The 18,925-nt window shown below is 33.3% G+C and overlaps 1 protein-coding gene across 9 annotated transcripts in view; it reads left to right on the top strand.

Moving 5' to 3' along the window:
- The window catches only part of ADGRG6 (adhesion G protein-coupled receptor G6), a 140,714-nt gene that overhangs the window by 75,591 nt on the left and 46,198 nt on the right, over window positions 1-18,925 (top strand). For 6 of the 9 annotated variants that reach the window (XM_012474508.2, XM_012474509.2, XM_012474510.3 and 3 more), the window contains exons 5-10: window positions 3,132-3,200; window positions 4,917-5,000; window positions 11,450-11,535; window positions 14,274-14,326; window positions 15,262-15,324; window positions 18,774-18,916. In XM_012474508.2, coding sequence (XP_012329931.2) covers window positions 3,132-3,200; window positions 4,917-5,000; window positions 11,450-11,535; window positions 14,274-14,326; window positions 15,262-15,324; window positions 18,774-18,916 — 498 coding nt within the window. The remainder of the gene's footprint in view (window positions 1-3,131; window positions 3,201-4,916; window positions 5,001-11,449; window positions 11,536-14,273; window positions 14,327-15,261; window positions 15,325-18,773; window positions 18,917-18,925) is intronic. The other 3 variants (XM_012474513.2, XM_012474514.2, XM_064360625.1) reach the window with 1 other exon arrangement.

Genomic DNA, 18,925 nt, shown 5'->3' with positions numbered 1-18,925 from the left:
AGGTGAACTGCTAACATTGTGAACTCTTTCTTAAAGGCAATGGAGGAAAAATGAGGAGGAGGTAGGCAAGAAAACTATATTTACCGTTTTCTTATATCTGATGCTCAAATATAGGAATATCTGTGGTTCCATTCTGTTTTCTTCTCAAATCTGCAGTCTACTTCCAGTGATACCAAATGCTCTATAGCTTCTGATGAGTATTTCCTGGCTACACCTCTTACAGAAGCACGTTTGCATGTAGGTGTCACACAGGCAGCTCAGTTTCCGTGACTGGACTTAGTGTTTACCCTACCCCACCTAACTCTGCTTCTCTTCTATTTCCTGTCTCCTTTTATAGATCGATATGGACCAATTTCTCAAGTTGGAAATTAGCAAAACAGCCTCTATTCTTCCTTTTATTCCCCGTCTTTAATTAGCTGCTAAATGTTATGCATTGTATCTTTAAATTTCTTGTATCTATATCGATCTTTTTCTGTGGATCCTTATTACTCATGATATCAAGCTTCAATTATTAGTAGTATTCCTGCTTCTATTTCCCTTCTTTTGGTTGTAAAATGATTATTTTCAAATGTAAATACAGTTTTCTTACTGTATTATTTTAACCTTTCTTTAGGTTAAAATAATCATTTAACCTAAAAATGATTATTTTCAAATGTAAATACAGTTTTCTCGCCTACTTCCTCCTCATTTTTCCTCCAATGACTTTAGAAAGAGTTCACAATGTTAGCAGTTCACCTTGTGAACCCAGAATATCTGAGATAGGTCTCAATTGGTTTAAAAAGTTTATTTCTCCAAAGTTAAGGACACACCTGTGACACAGCCTCAGGAGGTTCTGATGACATGTGCCCAAGATGGTCAGGGCACGGCTTGCTTTTCTGTTTTAGGGACACAATTCATCAACCAATACACGTAAGATTTACATTGATTCAATCTGGAGAAGGGTGCGACAATTGAAGTGGTGGGGAGGGGGCTTTCAGGTCATAGGTAGAGTTAAAATTATTCTCATTAACAATTGATTGAAAGAGTTACTATCAGTAGAAAGGAATGTCTGGGTTACATAAAGGGTTGTGGAGACAGAGAGGATAGATTGTAAATGTTTCTTATCAGACTTAGGGTCTATGTTGATGTGAATGCTGGAGGGGTATAATAAGGCATGTCTGACCCTCTCTACCATCAGGTTAACTCTGGAAGGACATTGGCCAAGAGGATTCCATTCAGATGATTGTGGAGTTTGGGGACCTAGAAGTGCATTTTTGGTTTACAACCAAGTTTCCAGTGTGTGGGATTAACTGCTGGAAGAAAAACATAGGGTTCTAGTGCTCATAGTGTTCATATTTTCCAAAGCCTTACAGCAGCTACCCATTGTGTACATATCTGATCATCCTCATCAGTTTTTTTGTTTGTGTGTTTTTTAAGACAGAGTTTCGCTCTTGTTGCCCAAGCTGGAGTGCAATGGTGGGATCTCAGCTCACAGCAACCTCCGCCTCCTGGGTTCAAGCGATTCTTCTGCCTCAGCCTCCCTAGTAGCTGGGGTTACAGGCATATGCCACCACGCCCAGCTAATTTTGTATTTTTAGTAGAGATGGGGTTTCTCCATGTTGGTCAGGCTGCTCTCAAACTCCCAACCTCAAGTGACCCACTCACTTTGGCCTCCCAAACTGCTGAGATTACAGGTGTGAGCCACTGTGCCTGGCCCCTTGTCAGGTTTTACTCTACTTTAGTAATGCCCGGTGACTTGGGTTCCCAGACCACTTCAGTGCCTCCTTGGTATTTGTTTCAGAAATTCTGTCTGCCAGTAAAATACCTATCTCTACTCTCTTACCCCCTGGCTCTCTCACAACCTCTGTGCCTCATGGGCCTCCTTCTTCGAAATGGATTTTCTGTTCACTTTTCTTACCAAGTTGCTGTCACATCCTCCTTTGGGCCACTGCCACCTTCAGAGCACTTCCCAGATAGCTCTTATAATTGGGAAGCCATCTGCCTTAGCTTAAAGCGTCATTCTGGCCTCTATACCTCACATAATGTAGGCAATAAGTAAATGTTTGTTGAATGAATGTGTAAAGGTCTATGACAAGACCTTCTTGCCAGTCAGTGTCATGTCATAGCCTGCCTGTAAGGTCGGGCCTTTCTGAACTATCATGATTCCTTCCTTGAGCCAGGTGCCCTGAGATATCAAAGATGAAGAGACCATGCCTTCAGAGATACTATTAAACTGTTAGGTTATTTTCTGCTTATGTATACCATTTACCTAGTTACGCATCTTTCGTTAGCTCATGCATGAGCTCTGCCCTCACATTCCCACAGGAAAGTTTGGAAAATGTTTATTAGAATAAAATCACTGTTATGTAAATGTCCCTTAAAATTAAACATATGTGCATATTATACATGTGTGTATATATATTTGTGTGTATACACACACACATAAATATATATTTGTATTTATTTTTTGTGTTTATTTATGGTACAGTATGCTTTGTTATAAGTATAGCCAATTTTTCTCAGACTCAACCTGTTGGAAAAAGTCTGTTAATTGTTAGAAGGAGATTTAATGCAACAGTGAAAATTTACTACTTCTACTAAAAAGTCAGCTCAAAACTTGTTTCCTGCTGAGGATGAGTCAGTGAAAGCTTGAAATAAAAAGACACAGAGACTGAACTGAAGTCACAGAAGCATATTTCTAGAATTACAAATAGCATATACTAGGGTGTATGAACCAAAGCTATGCACTTTATGAGTAATTCATAATATCTAACTTTGCTTTTGAAACTTATTCTTGATGTTTGTATTATTTTATTTGTATGAATTCCCACCCAAACTCTTAGAATTTATTATACAAAAAGCCCTGAACTTTTGGCACAAACTTTAAGGGGCAGTGGCACCACTTTTCTTTTCGTGTGTGATGACTGATAAATTGAGTTGAAGATTTCAAGGGCAATTAAAATACTTTGATTTTACATTTGAGAAAATTAAGACACAGTGACCTTAAGAGACTTTCTTGATATCAAAGAATTACTGGTGGACTCTTCTAGGGCTGCTCCTATAACATCAACCATATGATTCATGATATTGTTTTCTGGATAATATCATTAAATCATAAATCAAACTTACATATCCTCTCTATGTTGGTCAAGGTTCCTACCTGATTCCACTCCCGGCAGCAGAACTGGCCAGCTGTGCAGATCTGGGGACCCTCTGTCAAGGTAGGGAGCTCACACTGTGCTCTGGAATCTCTTTGCTTCCTACTTGCAATTTTGGATAATGTAGTTGTCATTGTTTTGATTTATCTGAATTTTCAGTTGGAAAGACAGAAAACAGCAAAACAGAAGAATTTCTGCAAATGTTTTACTTGTGTGGGTGCACAGTACATACGGTGTGGGGAAAGAATGCATTCACATGGTGGGTAACCACAATTCCACAAAGCTCTGAGTTTTAAAAATGTGAATTTGTATCCTATTAAATAAGGGTTGGTTTCATTTCCCCTCATGTCTTCTCAAGAATATACTGCACTTGCAAAAAGTCCAGTATAAATACAGTGGTACAATACTTTGAAAAAATATTCATGTCTATAAAACAAAGAGGGAAATTAATCTGAATGTTCAGTTAACTTTAAGACAGGGCCATGAGGCAATTTATGATGGCAAGATAACTTAAATCTTAAGATTAAAATGGTTATGGTAACTTAATGTTAATGTAGCTGTGTTTATTATGATGCTTACTATATCATGGTATTTCAGTTATATATTATGTACTGAGTAGCTGCATGCTAAATAATACATAATTAAAGTTATACAAGTTTTAAAATAATATAAATATTTTGCTTTATTTTATCATTGCTCTTCCTAATTACCCATGACCCTTTTCATCTATTTATTCTGTTAAATACTTCTATAATGAAGTAGCATGCTCTGTGTACCACATTAAGAATCACGGCCATGCTTTTTGTAAAAGCTGAATCTCTTATTAAGAAGATCATAGCACAAAGGTGACAGGTATTAGAAGTGAGATTGAAGAAGTAGAAGCCTAAGCTCTCTTCTGTGAGAGTAGGGCAGGCAGGAGATGGTGTGGGGTGTAACTCATTATTATCTATTATCTTTGTTTTCCTTTTGGAGACATTATTTCTTTGATATTATCATTGATCAATAACCTATGAAAATTAAGTCATCAAGTAGTTTTTTTTTTATGATCTCAGTGTAGTTTTCAAATTGTTAAATGAAATTTAAAAATCTTTAATTCTGTTTAGCTCAAGATCTGAAGTTTAAAAAACGTTATTTTAAAAATTCTTCTCATCTGAGATATCTGACATAATGCTTTGAAAAGTCTCCCTTATAAGGCTTGCCCTGTGAAATACTTTTTATCCATCAGTGTTTAGTAAACTTAGTGGAATCTTTAAATGATTAACTTAGTCTATGCATTTCATTTGTCTTTTCTTTACAGTCATCTTAAGAAGAAGTACATTTTTTTCTGAGATCTTATTTCTCTAGACTCAGTGTATTAGGCAAACTTAGTTTAGATAACTTTCAAGCTATAGGTTTTATATAGACTGCCTTCCATAACTTTTTCTTTTGACCAACTCAGGAAACTGAGTTCTAAAGGATTGAGTGTTTTACTGTGTGATTGCCAGCCTATTAATGGAGAACTAGGTCTAGAATCTAGAATTTAAATGTCCTTTCTCTCATCACTTTTTTCTTGCTCCAGACCCTTGTGTAGTATAGCATCCAAGGTCATGTGTACTGATTCTTAATGTGCCACAGAAAGCATTGCTTCATCTTATACGTTATAACCTTGGAGTCTGTTGTATTTCAAAATGATTTCCATTCTTCCTCTGTATATTTTAATGCATTAATTACAGATTGCTTATCCAAATTAACTGTCATGAGCTCTTTGCAAAATTACATCTTTCTCATCTTTATTACCAGCTACTGTAAACTCTCCTAGTACTACACCACCTACTGTCACCACTAACATGCCTGTTACTAACAGAATCGATAAACAAATGAATGGTAAGAAATCATTACCTTTTATATTTATAGTGTGTCTAACATAAAAAAATTGTATTCTAAGGATATAAATATGTATTATTCCAACAAGGTTTCTGTTATTGGAATCAATTGGTACATTTATAGGTTTACCAGACTAGTAAAATTAATAAATATTGCATAACTCTGTTTAGTTCCTCATTTTTATGACCAGTGGAATGAGCACATTTCCAGTACTCCTCTTATGCAACTTTAAGCCAAAGTTTCTTTCAAAGAAAGTTTTAAGAGAAAGGCATTTAATTAAAAGGCAGTAATTTGCATCATAATAGAGATCAGAGAAAAATGTATTTCTACGGTATTTTGTCAGATAATTTTCTTCAGGAAACAAGTTTTAAAGGATTTTATAAATTTCAGAAAACCAAGTAATTTTAATAATTTAATTTCTCACTTAAGTGTGATAATATATTTGTGACATTTAAATCAATTTTCATAGTAATACTTTGCTTTCTGTTTTTATTTGCTGAAGAATAATAGAATGTGATTATATATCAACTAAAATCTATTTTTAAATGGCAACAATTAAAGTCACTTCAAATACTTCTTGCTTTTTTTTCTCCAAATATACTTTTCTGTTATTTATGATTTGCAAATACAGCAGTATATGGTTAAGAAATAAACAGAGGAAAAGTCAGGTGAACTGAGTTATTTAACCTATTCCTATATGGACGACACACATGGCCTTTCAGTAATTCAGAGTGAGTGATTTCAGTTTCTTCTAATAAAAGAGAAATTCCAATCAGGTGACCACACCATTGCTTTTAATACAGTAATATTCTCAAATATGAAGCATCAGAAACAAAGGAATTTTCTGAACTCCAATCATTTAGTTCATGAGGCCAAGACATCTGTAATACATTACCAGGGACCCAAAATCCTGAGAAAAGAAACCCACATAGTTCATTTTTTCTTGGCTTCAGAGGTTATATCAACTTCCTCTGTAGGACATTTAAATTGGAAGTATGGAATATTTTACATGAAACGTAGATATGAATTTCATTAGGGTTATAAAGACATCGATTCAGGGAGTGTTTATGGTTATTCTGGTAGTTACACCAGGGAGATTTATGATGGAGCAAAAATTCCAGCAACCTCTAAGAAAGCAACAGCAGCTGAAATTTCCAGTGCATATTTCACATGGACTCTAGCCAGTAGATGGGAATATTATAATTCTAACTAAGTATTTCACTCTTTGTATGAACATACAAAGAGCCTCTGTGATTCTCCCTCCAGGACTGACACATCCTCTACTGCCCAAGAACATTTATACGGTGCTTCAGAGTCCTTGACTTGGTGGAGTGGAGCTGTATTCACTCAGTCGTGTCATTTCTGACATTATTGAAGAAAGCCTTGTTTAGGCCATCTCTCTTTGCGTCATAACCTTCATTGGAGTTTGAACAAAGCAAGCAAATGTTAGAATCAGTTAAAATGGTCTGTCTTGACCTACATTAATGAAAAAAATCTAATTTGGATAATTCTTAATCAAAAATTTTAGCTTAGTGTTTAAAGATATTCAGGTCATTACGTGATAGAAATATTCTCAAAATTGTGTACTCAGATTTGTGTACCATCTTAATAATTTTTACCATATCTCTGAACCACCTATACTATTTCATATGATGTTTTCCCCTAAATTGACTCACTTTTTAACTTAAACATTTGTATTTACTTGGGAAAATCTATTTCAGGATTGTAAAGTGAAGCCAGTCCTACGTATTATAACACAGACATGAAAAGTGAATATAAATATAATGTAAACAATATTTAAAAATTCTCTATGTATCCTATTGCCTTCTCACATCTTAGAGCCTGAAGCCTTCATTATCTTTTTAAAAAGGAAGACTAACAAAGTATTAGAGACAGTCTATAATTAAGATTTTTTTTGATGTAACCAAATTGGAAATAATTAAAAAGAGAATTACTTTTTTACCTTATGAATAATACTATTTAATGTCATGTCATGGATTATCATCATTTATATATTAACAATTTCTTATTCTTTGGGAAACAGAGTAAACATTCTCAGGCTTACATTCTGATATATTAGAGAATCCCATTTTATTTACTGTAAGAAAGATAGGCACAACTGTCAAATCTGTTATCTAATTTGTCCAGTCCTTTTAACTTTTGGCTATTGGAGTTTTACTGAGTTCATCAATAACAACATTGCATTGTGAGGAGAGGACGGAGTTGAGTTTGTTTGATGATCATATATATTTATCGTAGTATATCAACAGAATGTGTTTGCCTGGCTTTTGTGATATGTTCCTATTTTTCTGTGTAAAGTTATTTTTGTTGTTTGCAATAGGGCTTTTTTCTGATGCCTCAAATTACAGTAAGTCTTCATTAACATTGTTGATAGGTTCTGGGAAACTGTGAATTTGAGCAAAATGACATGTAATGAAATTAATCTTAACATAGACTGATTGATATAAACAAGAGTTAAGTTTCTACAGCATATTTGTGATCACAGAAGCATCACCAAACTTCCAAATAAAGACTGAAACACTTCTAATATTAAACATTGTAGTTAATATGAGCTATACATACATTTAAGAAAGATTAGTGAAAACAAGATAATTGATTGCCCAATGTTGAATGAGCCGGTAAGTGACTGCAGTCTTAGTGGTGGTGATGGGTTAAATCAAGGAACAAGTGTTCGTTTTCAAGGTCAAAATTGTGAGCAGCACCTCCTGCCACCAGGAAGTTCCAAAACAATCTCAGTATGGGGCTTCACTGAATGCTTTCATATTGTATCATTTATTGTCATGCATTTATATGATTATCTTACACTTTATGAATTTTGTTTTACAATAATTTGTATTCATTCATTCATTGACTTTCTAACCTGCTTATCTCAGATAGCTCAGGCTGGCGGGTGGCTGGAACCATCGGGGCAGCTCAGGGCAGCAGGCAGGGACTAGCCCTGGCCAGGATGCCGTCCCATGGTAGGGGACACTCACACATAGCCACACCCACTCACACTGGGACCATGTAGACAGGCCAATGAATCTAAGGTACGCAGCTTTGGAATGTGGGAAGACACTGGAAGATCTGGAGAAACCTCATGCTGACAAGGGATGCAGACCCTACGCAGAAAGGGCACCCGGCCAGGGATTGACTTTTCTCCTCATCAACTTTGTAATGAAACTCCGTTAAATGAAACAATGTTATTTGAGGACCTGCTGCATACATTAAGAAAGTCTTTAAAGCTACTTTTCACAAACAGATATTTTAGGATATGGATAATCTGGGGCTTCCCACAAATAATGACCCTTTATACGTTTTCCTTTACATTCCCAAGAAAAGCTCTTGAACTAATTGCTGTTCCATTCCAAATCATATCTTCTCTGCTTCAAACATCACTTTAGTGCTACTGAATAGTAAGCTTTTGTGAGGTTGTCACAAACAACTCAAGTAAGGAATTAACTCCATTAGTCTTTATTATTGTTCTAAAAATCGAGTTTACAAGTAAGTACAGACTGTAAGACTGCTTCTAGTTTCTCACATACGTTTAGCTCTTTAACAATTCCTTCTTAGATCATTTGAATGGATCCATTACTGTAGCTTTTTATGCCATGTATCTTAAAGAAATTGTTGTATAGGATCTGCAGGATTGACAGTTATATTGTAAATGCCACTGTCATAATAGAATTGCCTCATCACTAGTTCAAAGAAATAGCCAGGTATGTAAATTAGCATTTGGTTTATATTTTAACATCTGTTTTTTCAAATATATATTTAAGCCTATCACTGCAAACCTGTATTTTACAATCTTTGAATATAGTGTATATAGAGCAGAGTCATTTTTGTATTCTTTAAGAAACTCCAAAAAAAGTGTAAGAAGGCAAAAAATGGGAAGATTAGTTGGAGAGAGACCTACAGAAAATAATGCTGTTTTGATACCACATTGGTAATGGAAGGCAGTGATTTCTGCTTGAAGTTCTACATGCTGAAAGAAGTATCTAAATGGAAAACAAATATATTCTTAAATCATTTTTCCCCAATTAATGTCTATAATAAATTATTTTGGCCTAGATGTTAATATTAGGATAGTACATACATATTTTGAACTCTCTGGAACACGTGAAGATTTGTGAATAGCTTTTAAAACACCATGGGAGTTAACATTGGTAAGAGAAGATGACTTCTCTTACCAATCATGCTATGATAACATGGAAAATCCTGCATAAATGTGTTTTAATTAAGCATTTCATCCAATGGCAATGTTTAAGCCAGTTATTTTGCTGCAGTCCAAAACCCTTCTCACCAACCCTTGAGTGGACATATTTTTTTATGTTGCTTTAACAGTTCATTCTTGGACTTTTCTCATGGTTACTTGTTGACTGCACTATTATAAAATTTTTAATAAGATTAACAAGTGGACTGGGGCAGGAAACACAAAGTTTAAAGAAAGCATCTTAAATATTTGGATTCTTCTATAAAAATTCAGAAATGTCAATGACTACAGATACTGATTTGTAGAATTTTGCAATATTTTCCTAAACAAACACTACTTTTATAACAAAAGCATGCTTTAGGTCTCCATCTAGTGGTGGCTTTTCAAATACTCTACTAGCACTGATAATACAGATGCTCTTCCACTTAATGAGGGGCTTTGCATTCCTATTAACCCAACTGTAAGTTGAAAATACTGGAAAATATCAAACGTCAGAAATGCATTTAATACACCCAACTTGCTGAACATCATATCTTGCTGAACCTACCTTAAACATGTTCAGAACACTTACCTTATTAGCCTACTGCTGGGCAAAATCATCTAACACAGAGTCTACTTTATAATAAAGTGTTGAATATCTCATGTACCTTATTGAATGCTGAACTTAAAGTGTGAAATGAAATGGTCATATGAGCACTCAAAGTAAAAGTTTCTACTGATTGCCAGTTGTTTTCCCACCATCATAAAGTTAGATCATCTTGAATTATAAGTAGGGAAGCTTCTGTATAGTCAGATAATATTACCAGGTTCTTGAAAGAACTCTTTGACCTTCACAATTTGAATTTCTTCCCAATCATTCAGAATATTTAAGATTTTGTATGATGAGATCTACAGTGTAAAAGTTATCTTTATATGAATTATTGTTTTATATGTTCCTCCAAATATTTTTCATTCAGGACATTTTTTAAAGGAATATAAAAATAAAGATTATTAAAATACCTGGAGAGTTTTAGAAGTTGAAATACATAGTCTGCATAAATGAAACTCACCTGTACTTGGACTTGTGCCCGTTTTATATATTTATATTAATACATCTAGGGGAAGCAATTTCTATTATTTAGCATGAGACTCTGACTCTTACTGGAAAGACATTCCTTTGGTAGTGGAACTGGAATTTGCATTTTGGTAGATTTGGAAATTCCCAGAGAAAAACGTTTATATTTCTTTCTACTGCCTCCCCACAATTTTTACTATTTTCTTCAACATTGCTTTAATTATGTATTTCTATATTTTGTGTGCATATTTTATTTAAGACTTACATATACATAAGTATGAATAAAGATGATTGACAATAATGGAGATTCAAAAATTTTCCTTTTCTCTATAACCTACCATAATTTAAAAGGGTATTTTTCTCGTGAACTACTTTGACTAAAGTGCTCTCTAGCACCCATCTAGAGCTATTTAGCAAACCCTTGCTGGTGAGTTTGATTTTTATTAAAACAAAACAAAAAAATCAGTTTACTTTAAAGATTTCCCCCCACCCTAAAAGCAGAACCTTCTTTACAATAAGGTTTTCTTTTTAAAATGAAATAGTCCAATTAAAATTCTGCCTGCAAATATTGTTTCTTTTTTTTCCCTCTACATTGGTATAAATGAACATATTTAAAAATTTTTGATGAAAAGTCTGGTGAAATGCAACCTAATATTTTAGTAGAAGTAAATGTTTTATTAGGCAAGGGAAAGAGAGGAAGAGGAGAGGAATTAGGGCAGTAAGTATGTATATGCCTATTCTACTTTTTCAAGTTAATTCATCCACATGATCTCATTCAAGTTTTCATATCCAAAACTTTTCATCATCTTTATAATGCACAAAAGCACATTTCCTTGTTATAAGAAGTCAGGTTGTACATGAAAACAGTTAACACATTACAGACAGTAGATATCAGAAATCTATAGAATTACAAAATATGAAGAAACATATGCAAGTAATAAGAGTAAGCTAATTGATAACTACTTCTAAGAAGTTGCAAGGACAGTAAGCTTAACATCAAAATATTTCAGAAACTTTTTTGCCTTTGTAGAAGTTATTTCTTTTACCTTATATTGTAAATTATGTGATTAGGAATAAAACTATTTGATTGTATAAAACTTACATGATCATAACTTTAAATTTTTGGTAATTATATGACTATAAAAATATAATTAACGGATTAATCCTATTTCCAATGGGCAGATGGAATTCTCTATAGAATATCCGTAGTGATTCAAAACATCCTTCGTCACCCTGAGGTAAAAATACAGAGCAAGGTGGCAGAATGGGTAAGTCAACTTACAACCTTTCTTTTTTTAAAAAAAGAAAAAATCTAACTTCTGGGAATCTGGAAAAGACTAGTTAACCAAATCCACAGATCATACTGAAACACAGATGGTATTCATTAGAAATAAATGAGTAGATATGTAAGTGAGGTATTGTGCTTATGCATAAGAAGGAAAGTATATTTGGAAAGGATGAGACACTGAGCCTAATAGGCTATCAGTGTCTTAAATAAGAAAAATATCACACAAATGGAAATAGATTTTGGTGACAACAGGTATCTTTATTTCCTATTAGATCCATACATTTTCTGCTCTATTTTTAAATAGATTCTTTTAAAAATTTGTTTGAATGTTTGATCAAAACCAAAAAGCACAAAAAGACACATTATGAAAGTCTTCTACCCATTCTTGCTGCTCATCTGTGTGGTACCAACCCAATAACCAACAGCAAATAGGAAATCACTGTTAGTTTTTCTTGGCTTTTTTCCAGATTTTTTTGTGCCTATGAAAGAAAATTAAACTATAGATTCTTATTTTCTTTGTTTTTTACAATAAAAGCAGTATACTTTACATACCATTCTATACCATACTTATTTTTATTGTTGCCAGATTTGCAGCATTAGAGAACTTCATCTTTTTTTTGTGTTTTGAAGAAACAATGTATAATATTTCATTATGTGACTGTTCAGTCATTTATTTAGCAGATCTTCTGTTGATGGACAGTTAGGTTGTAATTTAACCAGTATCCTATTGATAAACATTTTGTAGTTTTCAATTTAAAAAATTTAACATTTTGTTTTCTTCTTTTTCTTACAAATACAGCACATGGATTTTTTTCATTTTCTTCATAATCTCAAAATTTTTATCTTCCGTAGGTTTCTATGTTTTCTATTATTTCATTTCCTACCAACAGCATACTGTAAGACTTTGTACTTCTTTTTATATATAAAGCTGTTATAGTTCAATTTTTAAAAATTGAGTCACTATACATTCTGAAGTAAGAAAAATGAGTTTTCATATATATTTGGTGTTTAATAAATGTGTTTTGGTAGCAAAAGAAAGTTTAACCACACATTGAGAGGTAGTGGTACACACACACACACCCCCCTATATATATTTGAAAAATAACTGATAGAAAACACTCTTCTTTTTAAAGGCAGTACTCTTTAAACAAAAGTTGACCATAGGTAACAATAGTAGGTAATTAACTCTTTTACAAAATTGGTGAGAAAGGTGAAATTCTCTATTGAAATAACAGAAAATTGCTACTGTTGATTTTTGAGAATGCCACACTGAGATTAGTAACTAATTCAAACACTAGGAGATATGTTTAACTTCTCGATGGAGAGAGCAGGCTACAGAAAGTGTACCCCATTTTCTTTCCAGCATTGTTCTTTTTGTTTAAAGTCAGAATGATTTCAGAAGATAAAATTCTTTATTTTAATTCTTAAATAAGCTACTGTTAGTTTATTTGTACAAATAATGGGTAACGTTATTAATCTGAAATTAGCATTCACTAGAAAGTTTGTGCTAGATAAGGAATAAGCTTACATTTATATTTACGTAATGCATGGTTTTTGACATAGCTTTATTCTCATCTGCACCTAAACTTTATTAGATATTTTTTGTTTAAAATGCAAGGTACCAAAGCAGATATCTGGTAATAGAGAAAATATAAATGGTGTACCTGTTTCAACTTACTACTATTTACAATTTTAAAATAACTTGACACTTTTTGCCGGGATTCCCTAAAACTTACATTCAATTACAGAAATGCTTAAAAGAAAGGCTAAATGTGTGTATGAAACAAGGCCTAAATCACCCTTCGGAGATGATGTGTTAATAGGAGTATGTTATGTCAGTGAAAAAATCTTGTTTTGCAATTGTATGGAAAACTATGTCATGGAAGCTTCCTTTTTTTTTTTTTTTTTTTTTTTTTTTTGCAGAAAGGTGGTTTTATTTAGGTAGAGAAAAGAGAAGGAAAGGAGAAGAGGAGAAAGGCTTCCACAAAGAATGTGGAAGGGGATTCCAAAGGGGAAATCCCAGAGGGAGCTCCCACCGTGTGGGAGGGGATTCCAGAAAGTTGGAAATCCAGGAAGCTTCTTTATATTGGAGGAATTCATTGCTTCATTAAAAACTCTTATGCTGAGACCATAAAGACTGCTAAATAACCACTTAATAATTACATAGTTCCAATAGTATTGAATTTATTTTCTTTTTAAAAATATTTATATTGTTAATTTATAATTTTTCTTATTTACTAATATGAGATAGTAATTATTAGACAGATGTTTTAGTGTACCTCAGTGTTTGTTAATTAAAGAATAGAGAAGGTATTTATTGTATGAATCTTCTTTAATATGAAGGCTAGAGAGGAAATGTTAGTTTTCCAAACAGACAGATTTGGGTTCCAATCTGGGATCTGCTACTGCTTAGTTGAGTGATCTTAGGCAAGCTATTTCCTTTCTGAGAAAGCTCAGTTTCTTTATTTAGAAGACTGTGGAATATGTAGGGATAATACCTGTTTTATTGGTTGTTTTGAGGACTGAAAGGAAAAACATTTACCAAATTCTTGGTATACAATGATCCAGTAACTGTTACCTTTACCCTTCACTCTTCCAACTCTTCAGGATTTTCTCACGGTCTTATCTCAGTAACAACTTATGTTTTAAGCAAAAACTTGATTTAGATATTTTTTAAAGGTATTAACAAAACTCAGCCTTTTCCATTGTGTTTTCCAGCTCAATTCAACCTTCCAAAATTGGAACTACACGGTTTATGTCATTAATATCAGGTAAATGATAGAATAAAATTATTTGAGAAACTAAAAGTAGTGTCTAATTACTGCTACTATTTGATCGTACCAATACATAATACAAATGCACACACACAAGTACTAGATACACAGTCTTTCTAAAACAACTCTCTATATTAGTTTATTGCACAAAATCCTCAATGCTGCAGTGATGGTTTTAAAATGTTTTGATCATACATTCCAGTTAACTTGTATTTGTTTTTTAAATAATAAGTGTGTTTTGTGTGTGTGTGTTTGTGTAACTGAATTGATATATATTATAATGTGTCAAAAATTAAAATTGCATCATTAAATATACATAGAAGTTGTTAGTTTCTTCTCACACCCTGGTGAATCACCTAGAGCAGCCCCTGGGTTGTATGCACCCATTTCAAGACCACTTTTTTTTTTCCAGATCTAATCTTGTACATCTACAGTCTGATTGCAACCTAACTTTTTGAAATTATCCCTCACTGTATTTATATTTAAATCCTCTGCTAATCTTCAGCAATTGGTATTGTCCATATATCCTCCTGTGTACCTTATTTTCACAGTTCTACACCTGAACTCATTTTCTAAAGTGTATGTCATGACTTCTAAACATATATTCTGTGAACATAAGAGATTCAGTAACACAGAAAAGGGGTCAAGTTGTCAGATAAGTTCAGGAAGTACATTATTAAACAAACTGAAGCAGATTTCTTTATTGGAACGTTTCCATTTCTTTAGTGTAGTAATATGCGTTGTGGATCTTCAAAACAGAGCAAAAGCACACAGTTGCCTAGCTTTATGAAAGAAGCTACGACCTCAGGACACACATTTGGAAATATTGGCTTAGAATTCCCATTCTGTCTCTTTATTTCAGGTCCCCAAATTTTATTGTTGATGATACAGTTGAAGAGGTGGATTAATGAATATATGTATTTTATTTATAGTTTTCACCTGAGCTCTGGAGAGGACAAGATTAAAGTCAAGAGAAGCATTGAGAATGATTCAAGGTAACAGGACAAAGTCTTATAAAGAGTGTAGCATTCTTTCTCTTGCTCACTACTTTAACTATCTGGTAGAAAAATGAAAACAGATGGGAAAGAAAAACTTCGCACAATTATTTCTTTAGCACTATTGTATGCTATTTTTTCTTGTAGTTAAAACTGTAATATAACAGACTGGGTAGTAATGTACATCTGATGAAAATAATTGAGAAATAGGGCATTTAAAATGGATGAATTATTATTTTTAGTATTTCTAGTTTATGATAACCTATTGCCTCTTGCTTGAAATTACAAAGACACCTTCAAAGAAAATAGCTTTAAGTGTTTATATATGATAGCATCTAATAATATGGATAATAGATGCCAAAATGTTTTCAGCATTTAAAGCTCTAGCTAATTTTCTGAAGTCTCCATTTTAAACTGTATGTCAGGATCATGCTTTAATCATGAAGATAATTTAATGGCTATGTCCAGCATGTATGACCAGTTGGCATGTAAGGACCAAATGTTTAGAGTACTGTAAAACAAAAAAACCTAAACTTCCAAATGGAATAAATTTACTTGTGTTTAGGTTATTTGGATCATGTATTGCATCTCTGTAGACTTTTTTTTTTTTTTTTTTTGAGACAGAATCTCACTTTGTCACCCAGGCTGGAGTGCAGTGGTGTGACCATCGCTCACAGTAGCCTCAAACTCCTGGGCTCAAATGATCCTCCTGCCTCAGACTCCTGAGTAACTGGGACTACACACATGTGCCACTATGCCTGGCTAATTTTTAAAATATTATTTTTGTAGATACTGGGTCTCGCTATGTTGCTCAGGCTGACCTCAAACTCCTGGCCTCAAGTGGTCCTCCTGTCTCAGCCCCCTAGAGTGCTGGGATTACAGGCATGACATGTCATATGTAGCCTCCATAGATTTTTTTTTAATTTGTTATAAAGCAAAAGTTTCTATAAGTCTTGCTGGATCTCAATAGACTGAATTGATATTATGGACACACAGCCCTGATGATAGAGTCTGCTTCTTTTCAGGTGATATATTCTTAACCATGAGAAGATAACATTTCATATGAGAGTTGACCAGAGAACTTTTTTTTCTTTTCAGTTCAACATTGGAAAAACAAATGTTTTGAAAGTTACGTTGAAAGATGTCATTTTTGTATATATATTAAATGGACTGGATTGAGCCATCTGATTAAGGAAACTTGTTTTTATTTTCTGGCATTACAATTTTTTCTTTATGATATGAAAACACAGTAATGTATTTCAGTACTGTATTCTTGAAGGTGACAGAACTCTTCTCTACTATTTAACCAAATAATTTTTTTCAATCCTTTCTGTTAGATCATATTGCGTCTTCAGTAATGGATCCAGCAGCAGTTGGCATCCCTTTGCTGGACACTTTTTGTAGCTATTGGGACAGCCCTGGGTGTGGTAGATATCGCCAATGGTATACATTCTTCAGGCAGTCAGCATTCGCTTTTTAGTTTACTTACTGTGATTCTTCAACTACAAGGTGATACCAAAATCAGCCATCGTTATTACATGTCAGCACTCAGAAACTCTTGCTTGAAAGACATTTAAATTCATGGGATTTCAGTTTCCTGGTCTGTCAAACCAATGAGTAATTTTACAGAAAATTATAGGGAGAATGAACTAAGACAGTGTATATAGGAAAATCCAGATATTTAGGGTTTTTTTTGGTATGAACTCTTGCCATTTTTTAATATTTATGTTTATAGCCTTTCTTGTCTCTCTTTTCTTCTATTCTCTATGGCTCTTACCCTCATTGGTGAGCCTTTATAGTGTCAGCTTTTCTCAAAACCATGGTGTACTACTTTTACACACATTCTTTTTTTATTTAAACTTTTCCTTTCAATTTGATTGTATCACTTAACACAGACCATAGCTTCAAATAATGCTATCATACTCTATTGCCTAGACAGACAGGAAACCAAAACCACAGAGACTTTTTTTTTTAAAATAAAGAATGACTGATGGTAACAACAGATAGAATGTGACTTTGTAGAACCATAAAGTAGTTTCAGTTTTCAGGATGAGAGAGGAAATCACACAGATAAGACCTGTGAAAATGTATGGCTATTCCTGACTTATTGGGTTTGGTTATTCAATATCACCCACAATACTTTGTGCTAATTATGTTCTCAGTATTCAAGACAAGTAAAAGTTTACATTTCCAGCTGTAAGTTCTCACCAACTGGAGTGGTGAAGCTTGCCTTCAAACAATGATTTAATCAAGGGATACTTTTTCATAGGCCATTTTAAAAATTGTTAAGCTATCATAATGACATCTGTTTTTCACAGCTATAATTATGTTCACCTCTGTGTTTGCCTCATCCTGAAATATGGCTTGTATGTGAATGGTAAGCAGTAGATTATTTTAAAGAGAGCTTTTCAGAGTTAATTATGAGAATAGTAGAGCACCTTTTCTTTGAGATTAGCACAGATATTTAGGAAAGAAAAATTGAACTATTCTTTAATTTCACCTAGCATTGAATAGCAAATATTTCACATATTCCTTCTTATTTTTTAACACCACAAATAAATTACTATGACTAATACTTATATATATTTATTATAATTACATAATTATATATAATATAATTATTAATATTCACAGTTTCATAAATAAAACATGCCACTGCCTCTCTACTGGGCATTCCATAACTAGTTTAAAAACAATACTACTACTTGGTCTTTGGCATGTAGATAGTAACTGATCTCAATAATATAATGTTTTATCTTACATAGTATTATTTATTTCTCCTCTGAATATGAAGAAGAAACAAATTTTTTTGGTGAACCCAGAGCTATCACATATAAGCAAAAGAAATTCTTCTCTATTTGACAAAATAATGTCGCTTACTTTTACCTCAGTGTTAAATTGATAGTTTTGATTTCTACTGTTGACTGTAGCTGTGATTGTAGTTGAACAGAAAATTATATTACTTTAAATCATAGAACCAAAAGTTTTTAACAAAAGAAATTGTGGGATAAATTTCTTTGCTTCCCATATATGCATTTCCTTTTTCAAGCTCTTCAACATCAACCGTTCTATAACCTTCTTAAGTAATATACTGGCCAATCACAAAGTCTATTTTGAGTATTTATTTTGTTAAACTTTTTACTATACAAAGTACTTGCAAATGCTTCATGGAGATAGAAAATCATTTGTTGCTATTCTGAAGAAATTGTACCGTATTTATAAATAGTAACACTTAATAATTTCAAAAGACAAATGGTGAGTTGAAAAATATTGGAATATTTTTATCATTATAATTTTCACAGCAGCAGAGAAAGTCTGTAAGCACCTTGGCTGATCTCTTCAGTCACAACAGTTGATGGTCATCCATCTACATCTAAATGTTCTGTTTATCCAACCAAATAACAACCAACCAATCGACAACAACAGTTCTATCTGAAATGTTTTCCTAGGTTGGTACTTTGGGCCCTTCTAGTTTACAATGCTACCAACAATACCAATTTAGAAGGAAAAATCATTCAGCAGAAGCTCCTAAAAAATAATGAGTCCTTGGATGAAGGCTTAAGGCTACATAGAGTAAATGTGAGACAACTAGGTAAGTGAC

Source organism: Aotus nancymaae, unplaced genomic scaffold (assembly GCF_030222135.1).
Source record: "Aotus nancymaae isolate 86718 unplaced genomic scaffold, 86718_ANA_hifiasm-v0.15.2.pri h1tg000040l, whole genome shotgun sequence".
Lineage (NCBI taxonomy): Eukaryota > Metazoa > Chordata > Mammalia > Primates > Aotidae > Aotus > Aotus nancymaae.
The sequence above is the reverse complement of the archived record's forward strand: the minus strand, read 5'-3'. Positions and strand labels throughout refer to the sequence as shown.